A 19,051-nucleotide genomic window follows, 5' to 3' on the forward strand; every position below is an offset into this window, starting at 1 on the left:
TGAATATGGTTAATCCTAAGGCATCTCTCTCCCTCTCTCCTCCCTCCCTCCCTCTCTCTCTCTCTCTCTCTCTCTCTCTCTCTCGCCTCTCACTCTCGCGATGAGAAATCTGTTGTTTTCCCCTGTGACATTTTTCAGAGGTATGCATGTGTAGTTATTGATGTTTTCTTTTCCCTATATGGTTAGGTATGAAAAAAAATGGATCTTGCACTATAAATTATAAGTTTGCTTCCATAACAATATTTTAAAAATATTTAACAGGTAAAATTAACATCATATTTAGATCCCACACATTTTTCTAATAAAATTTCATATATAATATGTTAAAATTAAAGTTACGGTTTAAAAGATACAGATAATTTAGAAAATCATTTGGTTTGACTCAAATATATTCCAAAATAATATAAAATACTTAATTGGTAAAAATAATCGCATATTCATATTCTACATATTTTTCTAATCAAATTTCATATATAACATGTTCAAATCGGAGTTACGGTTTAAAAGATATGGATGATTTTAAAAAGCATTTGTTTGACTTAAATATGATCCGCAGATGAATTACTTAAAACATCGAAAAATGTAAAATAACGGTTCGGGTGTGACTTAAATCCGGACGGCGGGTTGATTTCAAGAAAAGACAGAGACTTTTGTAAAATACAAAAACAACGATTCGTTTTAACTTAAAACATGACTGCAGGTTGAATTATTTGAAATTGAGGGATTTTTTTGAAAAATGCCATGACGGACGAAAGAAACCCAATTTACTTTATTATTACTAGTACAAATGCCCGTGCGTTGCAACGGGCAAAAAATATCAAAAAACCTATTCCGGCGTGCTAGTACGCGCCACTTTTTGTATCCAACTCTAACAAACATAACAAATGGCAGAAGATAACATTACACATAAATCTACTCCAATGGCCACGCCATTGCTCTGATTGGAGTTTGCCATGAATGCAACATGGAAAATTGGTGTGAATTCAAACTTAGTGATAATTGTTAGATGTCTCACATTTCGCAAAACCAGCTCCACGTGTCACTTCTTATATAAAACTCTTACAAACATCACAAAATAATGTAACCCTCACCTCCAGTGACAATGTGAAAGTAATGTTATTGTACCAAATCCTTCCAGAATTCAACTAAAGGAACATTACAAATAGCTATATTCAAGAATGGAGGAAAATATTAATCGAAGTATGAAGGAAACCTTTGTCAAACTTGGGAGACATGTTTGCTTAAAAATAGATAATGGCCACCATCATTCGGATATAAATTTTAGTAGCAACATACATTTTACTTTACATATCATGTAGCCAGCAATGTGTTTGATATTCAGTTAGGATATTGTTTAATAATACCTGCAGGTGTAAGAGAACATAAAAACACTGTGAGCTTAAGTTGGGTTTAACCCACCTTACCAACATAATTATTTCTATCTTTATTAGGTGGACCATGGACTTTAGAGTCATTTAAATCTAGGGGTGAACCACCTTGGGCATGCCGTTGACCTAAAAGACAGATGATTTGATATCTTGACACACATCTACAACTGTGAATGAGGTGCAATACTCCACCACCGAAATGAAATCAAAAGATAAAATTAGCAAAGCTAGAGGATTAGCATATATCTCCAGTGTCGAGAATAATTCTGCAAAGCAAAAGAAAAGTAGATCATGCTATTAACATACATAGCTTGATGCCACATAAATTAACATGTTTAACCCTCACACACCCTGATCTTGACTGTATTTTGTTGCTGCATAAATATGAACAGAATGAATCAAACAAATCAAATAATCCTAAAGAATTAAGAGCCAACAATAGGCACACGATCGTCGTGCTGACATAACGACCATTTTAGTACCAAATATATTCAGTGGGAAACTTTTGACTTCATAGAGAATGGAATGGGCATGTGCGGGGGTCTTCTCATACAGCTGATACCTTCTTGCCTTCTCATTTGGGACCTGAAAAGAAACAAGAAAAAAAATTGTGGGCATTAAAATTATTTACAATGTCAACTAAAAATATAGTCTTCCCCATGACTCCTTACCAGAGAGTAGATGCTCCAAATGTATTAAGAACTTATTGTCCAACATTACAGTGATATAAGCAAAATCCAGGAAATTACTAAAGATTTTTTTTACTCTTCTTGGAAATCAGATAAGCTTGTTTGGATGTAGCAGAACTTATGTCCAACATTACAGTGATATAGACATGTTATCAAAGTAATGCTACTGACACGCCCATGCGTGCGGCAATGGATATAAGCTGAGGCAATATATATGCTCATAGAGAGAGAATCCTTGAAAGGGTTGTTCTACAGTCTAAAAATATCATTAGTTCTCTCATGTATCTAAAAATATATAAAACAAATAATGGAGGTTTCATCCAGATTTCAATTCTTACCATTGGAAGTAGCTTAGCTTTCACCCCAGACGTTCTGTCATATGATAACCTATCCAAGAAAAATCAAAACTTTCTTCAACCTACTTTTCGTAAAGAAGAGTGAAATTTTACAGCAAAAGTTCCACAAGCACATACATGGCACTTATATTTGCATATTCACAGAAATGGAGAATGATATAAAGAGGAATATTTTAGGCTGACAGTCCGACACTATGTCCGATGCGGTTCAGATGCATGTATTTCTATGGCTAGATATGCATATAATTTTACATATACACTGGGAACGTGCATCTGCCCTGCTACCAAAGTGACCATTCTACGTTCCCTATGAAAGTTGTGCTTCTGCCAGGCATTTGTGGGAACATATGACATGCATAATGCATGATAAATGAAGCAAAACAAGAGGACTGGAGATTAAAGTGAGAATGATTCCTATATTTTCATAAGTTTCTAAATTGCTCCCAATCCCACAAAAATAAAATAGGAGATACTCCTTTCTCTCTGTAATACCTTGATGTAGAATGTTACTAACCACTTGCTGATTTTTGAAATAGGTATACAACTAGTGGCTTCAATGTTTTCCATTGACTCCGCATATATACACATCGGTAAACTGTACATTGGTACGCACTGCAAGCGCAACACATTTGATGTGGAACTGAAACTACACACTTCAGAGAAGAAGATTAAGAATAGCACAGAACCACATGACGTGAGACATTTATGAGTTCCGCTTCAGCAACAATCATGCCTCCCATGCCTGCCTCTTGCCAGGTTAGCTTCAGTACATACCTCAAGCGGAGAACTGGCAGATTGAGTTACGGCAAAGTGTGGAGCATCGGGCGGATGGCGGGCGAAATCAGCTGAGGCGACATTGAACAGCAACGTCGAGCACGGAACTTGCGATGACATTGACCCGAGCTTGCATGGAGAGTTGCGGCTCCTCCTTCCGCTTCCCACGTGGTGCCCAATGCCGCCGGTAGGACCTTGTGCACGGGAAGCCAACGGCACACAGTCGACATTAGATCAGAACAGCGGAGAGAGGACCCGGTCCGGTGGAAACAACACTGGCCATGGTTTTCCGAAGGCATGTACTGCAACATAATCATGGGCACTCGTCACTTCTGAATCCATATACCGCTGCAACAGTTTTTATCTGCAGCCAAGACAGATTCACTGCTTGCTTATCATGGAAATTCTCAGAACAACAACTACGCTGACAGGCACGATGACACCAGCCCCTTCACCAACCACGGAAAGACAATCGTCTTCTTCCGCATGGGTTGTATGACGGCTGGCTGCTGCGGGCGCTCGACCTGTCGTCCATGATGCGGAGTTTGCACCACTCGAGGGATTTGAGTTTTCGAGCACCACGACGCTCGCGAGCCAGAGACCGGCCACCACATCAGCTAGCCGCCGGCCGTCGTTCAATTAGCAATGGAGGGACCATGAAGCAAGACACTAATCCACAGAACCGCACAAGGAGCGGAAAAATCGAATCTTTGGGCCGCCTACCAATTAAGGAACAAGAGCAGTGGCCAAACCCGAGGAGACGCTCACCTGGGCGAGAACCGCCGCGAAGGACATCTCCCCAGCGGCAGCGCGAGGTCCTGCACGTCGTCACCGTCGCCCTTGCCGTTGGCTTCACCGCCCTCTGCTCTCCGAGCGGACAACGGGCGCCGGCGCCGGCGCCGCCGCAGGTGAATCCACTTGTGCGGCCGGGAGCGCCAGGAGGCCGAACCGGTAGAGGACGCGGAGGAGGAGGCCCTGTCGTCCTCCGAGGAGTCGCTAGCGATGTGGGCGGCCCCATCCATCAAAAGGGGGCCTGCTGGAGTTCAAGCCCCGCCGCCTGACCTCCTCCCGTGCCTCGTAGATCGCCTCCACGCCGTCCCCGGAACAGGATCTGGCCCCTGCCTCGCCTCCCCGACCGGATCTGGCCGGAGATCGCCGCCGCCGCGCCCGGCGTCGTCTGCATAGCGGCCCCATCTCGCTCGGACTCAGGAGGAAAGAGATAATGATGGACTGCGGGCTGATTATGTAAAATATGAGGTGTTTTTATGTAAAACGTGCTGAGCGAAACGTTGTTCACTTAATCGTGGACTGCGGGTTGATTACCCAAAAGTACAGGGACTGTTTTGCAAAAGTACTAACGACGGACGATTATTAGTAAAATAAGGTAGAGATAGAGATAGAGAGGTAGAGATTAGGTAAAGATAAAGATATTGGTATAGAGGGTCTTAATTTGGTCCGTTCTCCGCCAGAGAAATGTTTTTTTAAGGTGACCGTCGGAGAAAGATGTTATTCCCTTCACTGCATGTTTGGGCCAGAACGCGGTGTGGCCCATCCAGCCCAGAACGGCCCGGCCCAGCCGACGCTCTCTTCCTCCTGAGCACGGAAGGAAAGCCGATCCAGTTGCAGTTCTTCCCCACACACCCCACCCCTCTCCCATCTCCGGCGAGAAGATGGCGTCCGCGCTCTCCGTGCCGCTCCTCTCGGCGCTGCTCGGCGGGGCCGTCGCGCTCGTCTTCCTCGCCGGGTACCTGCGCCGCAAGCGCGCCGACATCGCGCACCTGCCCCCCTCCGCCGCCGCCGCCGCGCCGGACCTGCCCAAGCAGGTCCGCCCCGCCGGCCAGAACAAGAAGGGCGGAGGGCACGCCCGCGTCCACCACCACCACACCCCCGCCGCCGACAAGGTCCTCCATCGCATCTCATCTCCACCCCCATCTCGCTCACACGCATACCGCACACTAAGATGGGATCCATCATCCATGATTCAACACACGTAGTACTAGCTAGTACCGATCTTGCTCCCACAGGCAGGGATCAGCAAGTGGTGTCTTCGATTCGATTCTCATCAGACAGCGACCACTGACAGACCCCAAGCAACAGGACAGCAACCGCGTTTCTTGTCGATTCGAGTCGGGGTGTATCGTAGTAGAGCATAATCTTGCTAGTTCATTCATTGGTACTGGCAACTGTGTTGAAATGTAGACAGGCATAGTTTCATAGACATATTGGAATGTGCAGTGGATGTGGTCTCAGCTCTACTGTATTGTGTGTTTTCTTCCAGGAGGCGGCCAAGAAGCACCACCACCTTGACGTCAACACCCTCAGGGGCCACACCGACTGCGTCACCGCGCTCGACTTCTCCACCGACGCCTGCAACCTAGCCACCGGTGAGCCTACCCCCAGCCTCCAATCAGAGCTGCTTCCCCAATTTTGGTTGATATTTATATATTTGCTGCTTCTCGTGGTGCGGATGGAGCCGTGAAGATATTTATTTGTTCTGTCTTATTTTTTCTCGCACAGACCAGTTATTTGTCGGGCTCATATGGGTTGCTCAGTGATATTAAAGGATCCTTTCTTGGAATGACTCATCCATTTTGGAAAACGTTGCGCTTGATCAACTAATCACATCCGCTCCCCTGAATTTCAGTATTTATATGTTTGCTCCATCTTCTTGGCCTGAATTTCAGTATTTATATGTTTGCTCCATCTTCTTGGCAGTATGCGCGGATGGGGTTGTGAGAGTATTCAGGATCGACGATGCATCAAGCAAGAGCTTTAAGTAAGGCATTTCATTCTATGCGAGTTATCCCTTGTCACAACATATTCTAACACGACAAGGGTTTTGCAGGATTCTCAAGATAAACTTGCCTGCTGGGGCACATCCCACTGCCATCGCTTACTCAGAAGGGTCATCATCCGTTGTTGTGGCAGCACAGGCGCTGTTAGGCTCGTCGCTCTACATGTATGCGGATGTTGGTGCTCCTCCAACTGGGGGAAACAAACAGCAGGGCAAGCTTTCTCCTCCTGAGATCAAGTGGGACCACAAAAAGATTCACGGCAAGGAGTCGGTGCTGAACCTTGCGGCAGCTCGTGCGACTCATGGGACTGGTGATGGGAGCACAATAGTGATTTCTTGCTCTGAAGGTATGATGAGCTGTATACTTTCTTATGATTGTTTCCGTTTCAAGTAGTTACTCATGAATCAGGATTTGCTTACTGCAGTAGCCTTTAAATCATGATGCAATGACCTGCGAACATGCATAATTACTGTGTCAATTTGGATCTTAATTTTTGTTTCACATTATTCGCCATGAATCTTAATACCGTATATGCAGCTAGAGCTTTTTTCACGTATGCTGCAAGCAACACTATACAGTGTAGAATGTTTACTAAACTAGTAAGCTTTAATGAAATTTACTAAACTAGTAAGCTTTAATGAGTAACGCTGCACCATGTTTCACTTATATATATGGGAGTACAATTTTTTTTTTGTGAAAAACAAAAATGCTAGTCTTACGGGAGGAGGGTAAACAAAAATCCAGAGGCCTCCTCCTGTTAGTCTGCCATTGCTCTTTGGAGTAATATACACTCTTCACAATTAAGTGTTGATTAACGGGTGCATGGTGACCTGACCCGTCTCTAATTAGCAAGGTTGCAAGGATTTTTTTTTTCTGGGGGCAGGTATGATGCGGTAGAATAAACGCCAGTTTATAAAACTGGATCAGTGAGGGAACTGGTCAACCATCTGCCTCACCAAGCTTTGATTGAGGAATTGGGCAGAGACTGTTCTCTGCTTTCCTTTCTTGATCCATGAGCCTGAAGTTGTGCGTCTATTATTTGCAAAGCAACATCCCTTTTTTAATGCAACACATGTGTGCTAGGAATATGCAGACATATCACAAATTTACAAGATCTAATCGTGTGACATTGTGGACTTAATTCCAGGTTACAAGTTCTATTTTGTATTAACATTTGTTTTTGGAAACTGTTTGCAGCAACTGATATCAAAATATGGCATGGAAAGAGTGGCAAAGAGTTGGGAACAGTTGACACTAATCAGTTGAAAAACAATATGGCTGACATATCCCCAAATGGTCGCTTCATTGCTGCTGCAGCTTTCACTGCTGATGTCAAGGTTGGTAGACTGTTCATTGTAATGAATCTCACTATTTTGCTCATTAGCTGCCTCCCAGTTATGATAATATTCACATTTTCTTTAGGTGTGGGAGATTGTTTATTCGAAGGATAGTTCAGTGAAGGAGGTTAACAGGGTTATGCAGCTCAAGGGTCACAAGGTCAAATTCCTCCCTGCTTACATTTTATTTTGCAAGTTTCAAACTATTCCTGTGAGCGGAGACTGACAAGTTTTGAATTCAGAGTGCTGTTACTAGTTTGTGTTTCACTCCGGATTCTGAGAAGATTATTACTGCGTCGAAAGATGGTACCATCCGAGTATGGAATATCAATGGTATGTTCTATATTTACCAACAGTTGTGCTTGTTGATTTTTAATATGTTAACCCTGTTTACCGGAAGTTGCCATAAAGTCATGTCAGCTTCTTGTGTGTGTGTGTGCCCCTTTTTGGGATTGCTCGGTCTGCATCAAGAGGATAATGCATGAAAACCTTTTTATTTTTTGCCTTTCTTCACCAAGGTTGATAAGCCCTTCATTACAGAAAATGTTAATCAATCAGTTTAGGCTATTGATATGTAGTGGACATGGCCAAAGTTGTCACATTTACATGATTATATAATCTCTTTTGAGGTCATGGCACTTGTCAACTGTAACCCTGTCGTTTGTCAGATCTTGCAATGTACAAGTCTTTCTTAAGGGTTAATGGTTTCTGTTACTCCTGCAGTAAGGTATCACCTTGATGAGGATCCCAAAACCTTGAGAGTTTTGCCAGTCCCTCTGCATGATTCAAAAGGCTCTACTTGCCTGTATGAACACATGGGCATCTCCCCAGATGGTAAAGTTCTGGCTGTAACAAGCGGATCGACGTTGCAATGGTTATGTGCAGAAACTGGCGTGGTTTTGGATACAGCCGAGAAGGCTCATGAAGGTGTGTAATATTCCTAGTTTCCAGCGTGAAGTCTCTTTAGGTTCTCCTGCTCTAAAAGAAAAATGTATGGGCTGACGTGTTTTATGTACGTATATACTCAGGTGCTATTTCTGGCATTGCGTGGGCTCCACGGACAATTCCAAATGGTAACGTTTTATCTCCATTTCTTTTGTGATGTGCATCTCTGTTGTTTGCTAGATCTTGCACTAGAGCTCTTAGGAACCTGCTTAGGTTAGTAGTGCAGATACAATGGAATTTGTGGACTGGATCTACTTATGATAGCTGATGCACTTGATGTGTCGTGCTCACTCATCCTTGTCACCATCTTGTAAATTATTTGATCTAGTTTCATGCTGGAAATATTATGTGTTTAAGGTGTCTAAATCACATTGTTTGTTGATTTTTCTCAGGTGGTGCTCCTGCGTTCATTCTGGGGAGTTGCGGGGATGACAAAAAGGTGAAACTGTGGTTAGCTCCGGAGGTCAGCTCGACATGAGCGTGTTGATGGCGTCCTCTGCTAGATACCTTCCCTGGGGAAACAAAAAGAAACAAGGCAAGGTTAAAACCTCAGTGTTTGCGGTTCGGTTCCTTTTGAGCTTGAGAGTAGCCCAGAGTCCTTTTTACAGAAAAAAGAGAGATAGTGTGTTGTGTAAACGTGCATTGTACTATAGTTTCTCTGTGAATCTGTTGTTTTCTGGAGGTAACTAAAAGTGTTTTTGCGGCGGTTCTTTGAACTATAGACATACTAGTCCGCTTGACTATATATGCTATGATCTGCAGACCCATATATAGTTTCTATCTATGCATGCCATAGTGGTCTTTTCAAAATGTTGGTTCCATAGATTGGTATTGATATGTTTGCTGGATGGCATTGCTTTGGGAGTGTCAAATAAAGCCTGCGCACCAACCTTTGAACCCTACATCGTATCAAATCTTGTTGGTGTTTGTTGCTCCCGTTGAAAATAACTATAGACTGTCAGCTGATTCTGTGCGCCCTGGTTTGCTCTAATTATTCGTACTACGTGTGTAATGGTACAGAATAGCGGAAATTGCTTTTGGAGCTTGGCCGCCTCCAAATTCAAAATTCAAATTTCATCAAGTCATATTTTTATGTTTGAAATAATTCTGAAAAAAAACATACAGATATACATGAAGGTATAACACACATGTGTGTAAATTTCCAGAGCAAAACGAGTTGAAATGAGGGCTGTGGGAAAAAAATCAGAGGCTTTTTAACACATGATACCATTCATCCTCCCAGGCCATGAAAATTTTGTCTTTTTTTATACAGATTGCATTTCAAGATGTTTCATCATGAAAAATTCACACACACACACACACGTAACATCCTTGTGTACTTGCATGATTTTCTTTTAGATTTTTTTAAAACCGGAAAGTTTGAATCTTGAATTTTTCAAAAACTTCAAGCTCCAGTGAGCTCGGTCACCAAACGCCCGTTCTCTATAGTAGAATACAAAGGAGAACATGGGTACCAGCGCACCCTATATGCAAAAAAGATTTAGTAATTCGGAAAAAGTTGAAAAAAAAATCCCGAAACTTCTTTGGTATCAAACATGATCAAATATTGTAGATGTATAAAAAGATTCGTCAAAGAAAGACTTTTGTTGTACCCCGGGTCGAAGATTCGGCAAAAAGCGCTATATACAAGTAGTACACACGCTATATTATTGGCACGAAAATGCTAAACGTACAGGCATTTACAGGCTCTTACGGGACCTTCCAACAAACTAAACGTTGGCCCCCCTGATTTTCAGGGGGTGGGGCCCGCTTTGACAACTGAAATCCAACCACAAAGCTCCACGTAGCATTATTTTCTAGTCAATCTGTAAAACCATGTATAACCATGTACGTGTAGCATTACTCCTATCGGCATAAGCTTCTCTTTTTTTTTTGCCCCGAAGTCTAAATGAATCAATTTCTTGTCCAAACTTTTGATATGAGTAGAATACCTAATCATGTATGATTCCAAAAAAGATTTATAAATTTTTGAATTACTAAATTTTGTTGGCGCATATAGGGTGCGGCAGAACCTGAGAGCACCAAGTTTCCGTCCCTTTATTTTTATTTCTTGGGCAGATAAGGAGGATGTAAGAAGAAGAAAAACCACTCTTCCTGTCCTTGTGTGGATTCCTCCCAAGTTCAGTTGAGTTGAGTCAGTGAGGCGCCGCCCACCTCCGTCCTCTTCCCCAACCCCGGCCTCCACTCCGCCGCCGCCTCCCCTCCTCGTGCTGGAAACCCTAGACCGCCCGGCCATGGCGACCCTCCGCCCTTGGTCGAGGGATCTACTGCTCCCTCCTCCAACGGTGGTATGAGTCCGTCCGCCCCTCCTCCCCGCTTCCTCCTACCCACCCCCCCTCTTTTTCTTTTCCATCTCATGGATGGCTGGCTCTAATCTCCGATGCAGATGATCACGGATGCGCTCAGAGAGCCGGGAGGCACCTCCGGCCGCGCCGCCGCCATCGCCGGATTAGTCCTTGGCGGTGTTTCGTCGGGGATCAAGAAAAAGAAGAAGCTTGGGAGGCCATTCAACAAGAGGCCGCCGTCAAACACCCAGATCCTGAAGCAACTCCAGCCGCGCCGTCACCGTCAACAACCGGTAACAAGGACCAGCAACCATCACAAGCAGCAAGCTCTCCTGATCCCACTCCAGCACCGAGGATCGAGACCGCGGAAACTCAAACTGGGCATGCGAGCCCGATGCTGACGGAGAAGCCACCACCAGCAACAGACATGTCTGGTGATGATGTGTCGATGAGAACCAAGAGACTGCTCGCGAGGCAAACAAAGGAGGCACCGCCAGCAGCAACGCCCGCTCCTAAAACCGGAATCAAGAGAGGCCGCGGGAGGCCGAGAAAGGACAAGCCAGCAGCACCAGCGTCTGCTGAAGCTGGAGGTGCCGCGTCAACGGGGGTCAAGAGCAGGCGCGGGAAGCCAAGAAAAAAAAAGACAATGTCAACGGGAACCAAGGGAAGGCGCGGGAGGCCAAGAAAAGACAAGTCGGCAGCAGCAATGTCTGCCGAAGCTGGAGGTGCCGCGTCAACGGGAACCAAGGGAAGGCCTGGGAGGCCAAGAAAAGACAAGTCATCAGCAGCGATGCCTGCTGAAGCTCAAGATGCCGCCGCGTCAACAGGACTCAAGGTTGGGTGTGTGCAGACAGAAATGGAGAAGCCAACGGCGGCAATGTCTACTGAAACTGAAGATGCGGTGTCGGCGCAAGCTGCTGGTGGGATGTTTCAAGACATGGAAGCTGCTGGTGGGATGTTTGCAGACATGGCATGGAATAATCAGGTCTTATACTTGCTACTTCTTTGGGTGGTGTCATTCTGATTTTATAAGCTTATCATCAGCTTAACTCTCTTTACTGAAACTTCCAACATAATTTGCACTCAACTTGTTACAACACATTGTAGCTTTGGTTCAAGTTTCATGTCATGTTTTATGGATTGTACATATAAGTTTCCTTTGTGATATAGCGAAAAGGAAAGGAGATGTTAGTAGGCTCATCTAGGTTGTGTCGTTTCCACGTAGTAATGTGAACATAGTTACTTGCTCATCATGGGATGTACAGTACACTAGGCGTACAAAACTGTATGTAGCATGTTGCCTTTCATACTCTGTCATGTTTTACGGTTTGTTGATTACTCATTTAAGTTACTTGTAATACAGCGAAAGGAAAAGAAATGTTCAGTAGAGTGGGCTCATCTATGAGAGTCTGTGACGCTGTGTGCCCATTTACTTGAACGCACTTCCAAATAGTGGACAACATCGAAACATAGTTGATGCAGCACTTGTTTTTCCATTTGAGTCAGTGCTGACCACATGGTCTTCATGCTCTAATTCAGGGTGCATCATTGCATTATGGTTGCACTAGTATTCCTTTTGAACCCTTTTTTATTTAATACCCATTATGATACTAATCATATGTACCTGTAACGTACATCAGGAATCTTCAAGTGGTGACCATAGACGGACTGAACATGTTGAGCGACAGAGTGGTGTGGGTTCGCAACCATTACCGGGAGAGACCGACCAACATTTAGGAGATGCTGAAATGGAAATTGGGGACGATACTCAGGCAGATCCACCTCACGTAGAACCACAGACTGTGGCTCCTGTGCCCAGCCAGGCTTGCTTGCAAATGTCCAAGGAAGTTGAAGCTGAGGCCAATCCTGTAATTCAGTCAGCCCAACCGGTTGTAGCACTAGCACAACTTCTGCGAATAGAGGCAGAACAAGTAGACTTTTCTGATAGAACACCAGCTCAGACTTCAAGTGGTGACCATAGAAGGAATTAAGATGTTGAGCAACAGAGTGGTGCGGGTTCAGAACCATTACCGGAAGAGACTGAACAACATTTACGGGATGCTGAAATGGAAGTTAACACCGGCAATGGGGACACTACTCAAGCAGATTCACCTTACTTAGAACCACAGACTGTGGCTCATGTGCCCAGCGAGGCTTGCTTGCAAATGTCTATGGAAGTTGAAGCTGAGGCAAATTTTGTAATGCAGTCGGTCCAACCAATTATAGCACCAGCGCAGCCTCTGCAAAGAGGGGCAGAACAAGTAGACCATTCTGGTACAACATCATCTCAGACTTTGCAACCTGAAATGCATCCACCAGCATCCAGGGAAGCTTATACTCAGACAGATCTGATAATTCAGTCTGCACAACCAAGTACGGTGCCAACTGGGCTTTCACAAAGAGTTGCAGAACAAGCAAGCCTTTCTCGTGTACCATCATCTCAGCGTTTGCCATCTGCAATGCATCCATCGGTTCCACCGTCCAGTATTCTGCTTGAAAGAGCACACCCTGATCAGTGTCAACCACCAAGTCATCAACCCGAGGCTGCACCGGGTTCTTCAGCACAACTCTTTCCGGTGCCACCAATGATGTTTAATCATCCACCAGTTGGTGATGATCCACTGAAAAATGAGTTGCACAGATTACGGTTACACATTGACTTGCTTAACAAAACCCACCAATTAAAGGTTTGCTATTCCTTCTAGCTCATGTATGCACATCTTGGTTGTGAATTTCTTACACTAGCTAGTTCCGGGATTCATCTTCTTCTTCTTCTCATTTTTTTTCACTTATATATGGACAGCAATCACAGCTTAGGACCGAGTGTAGCCAAGAAATGAAGAAGCTCAAACAAAAGTATGATTTGTTACTTCAAGAACAAGATTCCACTCATCTTCAGCAAACCAAGACACTTGATAATCTTCGTGACAAAGTTCTCCTCAACCAGTCACTAGCTGGCTATCTTCGGGATAAATTCGCATCTTCTGGAGAACAAGGTATTATTGAGTATTGACTACAAGCAATCATTTTTTTATGTCCTCTATCTAAATGAATATGCTGACATTTTTTCACTTATATATGGATGAGATCTGCAGTGGTGGAGTCACCAACTGCGTCGTCGTCAGCTGCTCGACCACCAGTGCGGATACATCATGTCCAACCGTTACAGGTCGATCGACCATCACCATCATCATCGCCATCTTCGCAAGTGGTCAGACCACATCCCTCCATGCTAAGCAACATTGTCAGATCAGCATCAACTAGTTTTAGCCTTGCGCCAGTTTTGCCACGGGGAAGCTTTGGAGTCCAGAGTGAACTAGCACATGCACCTGCTCCTCGTCTTCAGAACAGGTTGCCTCCACAGGTGCAGTCGATGGCATCTGCAAATCAGCAGCAGCTTCCAACTAGGCTGGAGAGCATGTCTGCATGGACATGGTCTACATGCCCACATGCAGTTCCCCCAGGGAACCCATCACTGTCAAGCTTGCATCCAAGTTCACACTCCACTATACCTGCACCCTTGGGGCCATCAAGTTCACATCAAATTCAGCAGGTTCCACCACTGCCATCAAGTTCACAGCCAACACGCCTGCCATTTCCAGTGCCTTCGAATCCAAATCCAGTTCTTCCACAAACATTACCACGAGGTTTGATTATGACATCTAGTGTTTCCTCAGCTGCGTACAATGTGCTGCCAAGTAAAGGTGTTGGGCCTTGCGCATCAGGCTCGCCGCAGTCAGATTCTGATCCAGAATCACTGGATCAATATCTAACCAGTCTTGGGGTGCCCAGTGATCCCCATGGCGCGGCGGCTCCTGAAGTGATATGCCTATCTGATGATGAAGAGACCGGTACGTTCACATTTCCTTGACACTGAGTGTAACAGGTTGCTTGAAAAATTAGAGATCTCAAGGATAGCACAAGTACAAAGATGCCAATGATAATTTAAATAGCTTTATCTCAGGTGCAGATTTACAAACAGAAAACACACTGGAATACTATTTTAGAACTAGTTGTTCACGGTAACTAAGAGGGAAAAAAGGCAAGTGTTAACAGATTAGATTGTGGTCGGCGACGGCAGTGGTTCAGCTCACGCCCGGCGTGCGCGACTCTATCAGATGGGCTTGGGAGGGCTCGGGCCAGTTCACGGCTAGATCGGCATACACGGCAAGATTTTGGGGCCGGGAGAAGGCACCTTATGCCACTATACGCGGCAAGAATGACATGGCCTCTTTCCTGTATGAGATGTCTAGGTGGGATGTCGCGAATAGCTAGATCGGGACTGCTTGGGTGGGGCTTGGTAGGGTTTGGGCTGTTTGCCCGGGTTTGATAGCATGTAAACTGTTTTAACTTTGGTGGATGGGGCTCCCCCCTCCTTTAATGCATGATACACACGCTAGTGTGTATTCTAGAAGAAAAAAACAGATTGGATTGTCAACTGGAGCCGCCATGTACACAATGAGCCGATCCATTGTTCTTCCATGTTATCCAGTACGAAATTCAGTAACAGGCCTACAATGCGATTCAAAACCGTAGTTAGAAATACATATATTCCGATTGCAACTAAACTGTAGATAACAATGAATGAATATTAACTACAGGCACTTAGGATAACACACGCATATGGTGTTGAATCCAACATAAGGTGTCCTGTGTATCTTTTTTTAAAGCTGACATGTGTATTTATTCTCAAGAGAATACATCTGCACGTAGGGAACTAGCTAAATGAAGTAGCTCATGAGTCTCAATCTAAGTGAACTAGCTCATTAGTAGTCTTTGCTTTGCTTCATTAGTTCTGTTGTAGCATAGTTCCATTCATGGTTTCTGTTACTTTGTTTTCTCTGTCAATACAATTTTCATTTAGCAAAGTGATGTGCCTCTTGAATGATCTAATGTTGCTACCAGTTCAGACACTGCACTTAGCACTTGCAATTTTTTGAAGAATATTCTAAATGGAGTAGATCACGAGTCTCAAATCTGGACAGAGTTGTTTGTTCCGCTTGTACAGCTATATCTGCTATACTTTGATCATGAATAAGTTGTACTTGCTGTTAGGGATGTAACGGCGCCGCAAGGCCTGTTTAGTTAGCTTGGTAGTTCATTTTCCCGTAAAAATTAAACTTTCTTGAACTGTTAGACCGATTAGTGGGCTTAAACCGGCGCCGTTTACATCGTGACTTGATATCAGATTAGTCGTAAAAGTATTATCAAAGTGAGATATGAATGAGATAGCAACAACAACAACAAAGTCTTTAGTTCCAAACAAGTTGGGGTAGGCTAGAGGTGAAACCCATAAGATCTCGCAACCAACTTATGGCTCTGGCACATGGATAGCAAGCTTCCACGCACCCCTGTCCATAGCTAGCTCTTTGGTAATACTCCAATCCTTCAGGTCTCTCTTAACGGACTCCTCCCATGTCAAATTCGGTCTACCCCGCCCTCTCTTGACATTCTCCGCATGCTTTAGCCGTCCACTATGCACCGGAGCTTCTGGAGGCCTGCGCTGAATATGCCCAAACCATTTCAGACGATGTTGGACAAGCTTCTCTTCAATTGGTGCTACCCCAACTCTATCTCGTATATCATCATTCCGGACTCGATCCTTCCTCGTGTGGCCACACATCCATCTCAACATACGCATCTCCGCCACACCTAACCGTTGAACATGTCGCCTTTTAGTCGGCCAACACTCCTCGCCATACAACATTGCGGGACAAGAAAATGTATCTTACAAATTGTAACTTTTTTTCCTTTCTCGAGATTGAGTACATAATGAATGTCTAATTGATAGAATGATTTTTTGCTCTATAGATGACCAAACCAAGCAAGAAACGCCGCTCGTCGCTGCTGAAGTGCTCCAACAGAAGGTTCCTTGCAAGTTTTTGGTCAAAGGTGATGCTTGCAAACAAGAAAAATTGATGCCCAAATCGATTTTATAATCACAAATTTGTGATGCAAGCCCTTATTTTTACTAGAGAACTTCGAGTAACATGTAGTAACTGGGATTGCTGCTACTTAACGCTTAACGCAACGCCTAATTATATATGACATGTCGCTACATCTGCTTGTTTTTTTTTACTTTTTTCGATCGACCTTTTTGATCAACGTTTTTTTTCCTTTTCCATGATCGAGTTGACGTACAAAATCATAACGGATGTCACAACTCGGTCTCCAGAGAGGAACATGTCGTTTTTCATTCTTCTCGCCCCTTTCTCATCTCATCAAACAAAAATGTCATGTTATAAGTGGAAACGAACTAAAGATGAAATCTATAAACTGGAAAGATTTGCATCTGAGTGGAGTCCGAGGTTATTCATTTCTTGTATGGAACTATGGATCAGTTATTTGGTTTTGACATTTTATTGGATGTTGGTACTAATTATTGATGATATGGTTAGGAAAGGGGAGATTGATGCATAAATGGCGATATGCTCATAAGAATATTGAGCCCCTCAGCCTGGCCCATTTTTTTTAACCTACAAAAAATAGGGGTGTGAAGTAGGATTCAAACTCCCGACCTCTTGGTTTACTTTCACCCACTGTAACCAACTGTGGCAACTCCCTTGTAGTGCCTACTTACTTCTTTTTCTCTTCTTGCCGTGCATCTTCTCAGTCTGGTTTCTTCTTTTTTGTTTGTCCTTTTTTTCTTCGGTTTTACTCGCGTTTATTTTTATTTATTCTTCTTCTTTTTCTCTTTTCTTTAATTCATGAACTTTTTTTAAATCCATGAACTTATTTTCAAATGAATAAATGTTTTTCAATTTCACAATTTTTTTATAAATCGGTGAAAATTTTCAATTTCATGATTTTTTGAAATTTGCAAAATTATTTGTTAAACTCATGAACTTTTTTCATATATTTGTGTATTTTTTGTCAGATTAGTGAAGATTTTTTCAAATCAATGAACTTTTTTCAATTTCGCTAACTTTCTTCAAATTTGTCAACTTATTTGTCAATCAATAAACTTTTTTCAAAACTAGAAACTTTTTTTTTATCAAATTCATGAACATTTTTTAAAATCAATGAACCTTCTCAATTTTGTGAACTTTTTTCAAATTCCTGAAAAATTTTGTCCAGTTTGTGAACTTTTTTAAAAATTGATGAACTTTTTCCATTTTCATGAACTAATTTGTCAAATTTGTGTACTTTTTTAAACTTGTGAACTTTGCTTTAATCCATGAATCTACTTAAAATTTTAAACCCGACAAATTGTTTTTCCAGGTAACAAAACAGCAGCAGAAGAGAAACCGAGAAAATATAGTGAGCAAATGAAAACCGACCATCACAAACCGGTCAATGCAAAGTGAAGAAGCGGCCCACTAAGACGGGCATGAGCGCCAACTTATCTTTCAGGCGCATAAGGCTCCAAGGAGAAAAAAAAAGTTTGCGAATTTGAAGACAGTTCGCAAAATTAAAAAGTTCATTGATTTTAAAAAAGTCGATGAATTTGAAAAATCAGTTCACAAAATTAAAATAAGTTCATCGGTTTGAAAATAAAGTTCATGAATTGACAAATCTTTTACATTAAATACTTATTTCACACGAGGCCGCCCGACTGGGCCTACCCTTTGTCACACCCGAAAACAGGGAAAAAATTAGAATAACAGTTTTAAGTAACAGTTTAGATTATGATTTTAAATACGTTTTTCCTTCAGACATGGCATAGATGCCTACCATGTGCATGCCCACCTACTGGCAAAAATTGAGATCATTTCATGAATGTCTAAAAAACACCATGTTCAAAGTATGGTGTGCGGATAGGCCAGAAAGTTCCGTTTGAGAGCATATTGTTTCTTGACATCCATTAAATGACCCCTTTTTTTCTTTGGCTTGTATGACCAATTCAAGGCATCATGCCATTTTTTTTGTTTTTACAAATTTGATAAATGGTTGGACGTGTCGCAACTTGCATACGATTTCGGAGCCTCATATGTCCATGTCAGCGAGAAGTTGGGTTTATTTATCCATAGTCCAAAAAACCACCAGTTGAGAGGTGTGCCACGCTATGCCAGACGGAGGAAATCAGTGATCATAAAGTTCTTCCTAATTTGAATGCTTTTATTATTTGCAATTTCCATCATTAACAATCAATAGGAACATTTTCTTATGTCAACCATTTCTTGAAATTTGTCAACAATTTGGCGATGAGTGTTGGTCTACTGAAAGAAGACAGGTTCAACAGTTAGTTTTGGCAGAAATGCGCATTTTCAGATGGATGTGTGGCCACATAAAGAAGGACCGGGTCCAGAATGATGATATATGAGATAGAGTTGAGGTAGGATCAATTGAAGAGAAGCTTATCCAACATAGTCTAAGATGTTTTGGGCATATTCAGCGCAAGCCTCCAGATGCTCCAGTACATAGCGAACGGTTAAAGCATGCTGATAATGTCAAAAAGAGGTCAAGATAGACCAAACTTGAAATGGGAGGAGTCCGTTAAGACATAACTGAAAGACTGAAG

The 19,051-nt window shown here is 43.1% G+C and overlaps 3 protein-coding genes across 8 annotated transcripts; 2 read left to right on the forward strand and 1 right to left on the reverse strand.

The window, feature by feature from the left end:
• Positions 1 to 1,588: 1,588 nt before the first annotated feature.
• LOC125553265 (uncharacterized) lies at positions 1,589 to 4,430 on the reverse strand. 4 transcript variants are annotated; one of them, XR_015601893.1, is made up of 4 exons: positions 3,976 to 4,190; positions 3,208 to 3,571; positions 2,416 to 2,464; positions 1,886 to 1,973 (listed from the first exon to the last, which is right to left on the reverse strand). XR_015601893.1 is itself a non-coding variant. In XM_087519319.1 (3 exons), exons 1-3 carry the CDS (start codon positions 4,227 to 4,229, stop codon positions 1,806 to 1,808), a joined length of 471 nt encoding a protein of 156 aa, XP_087375445.1. In that variant the 5' UTR covers positions 4,230 to 4,430; the 3' UTR covers positions 1,589 to 1,805. The 4 variants fall into 4 exon arrangements, 1 of the variants encoding a protein (XP_087375445.1); XR_015601894.1 differs by having other exon boundaries at positions 3,208 to 3,401; positions 3,976 to 4,111; XM_087519319.1 differs by lacking the exon at positions 3,208 to 3,571 and having other exon boundaries at positions 1,589 to 1,973; positions 3,976 to 4,430.
• Positions 4,431 to 4,813: 383 nt separating this feature from the next.
• Positions 4,814 to 9,094, forward strand: LOC125553264 (Transducin/WD40 repeat-like superfamily protein). The gene is made up of 10 exons (XM_048717073.2): positions 4,814 to 5,108; positions 5,486 to 5,591; positions 5,923 to 5,983; positions 6,053 to 6,348; positions 7,200 to 7,339; positions 7,425 to 7,499; positions 7,582 to 7,672; positions 8,063 to 8,266; positions 8,368 to 8,412; positions 8,677 to 9,094. Exons 1-10 carry the CDS (start codon positions 4,878 to 4,880, stop codon positions 8,760 to 8,762), a joined length of 1,335 nt encoding a protein of 444 aa, XP_048573030.2. The 5' UTR covers positions 4,814 to 4,877; the 3' UTR covers positions 8,763 to 9,094.
• Positions 9,095 to 12,577: 3,483 nt separating this feature from the next.
• LOC125553263 (uncharacterized) lies at positions 12,578 to 16,633 on the forward strand. 3 transcript variants are annotated; one of them, XM_048717071.2, is made up of 4 exons: positions 12,578 to 13,277; positions 13,394 to 13,586; positions 13,686 to 14,441; positions 16,402 to 16,633. In XM_048717071.2, the coding sequence occupies exons 1-4, from the start codon at positions 12,657 to 12,659 to the stop codon at positions 16,527 to 16,529; spliced, it is 1,698 nt and encodes a 565-aa protein (XP_048573028.1). In that variant the 5' UTR covers positions 12,578 to 12,656; the 3' UTR covers positions 16,530 to 16,633. The 3 variants fall into 3 exon arrangements, with proteins under 3 accessions (XP_048573028.1, XP_087375446.1, XP_048573029.1); XM_087519320.1 differs by having other exon boundaries at positions 13,686 to 13,801; XM_048717072.2 differs by lacking the exon at positions 16,402 to 16,633 and adding an exon at positions 14,555 to 15,120.
• Positions 16,634 to 19,051: the final 2,418 nt, after the last annotated feature.

This window comes from Triticum urartu, chromosome 4A (genome assembly GCF_056163025.1).
Source record: "Triticum urartu cultivar PI428250 chromosome 4A, HENAU_Tu73, whole genome shotgun sequence".
Taxonomy (NCBI): Eukaryota; Viridiplantae; Streptophyta; class Magnoliopsida; order Poales; family Poaceae; genus Triticum; species Triticum urartu.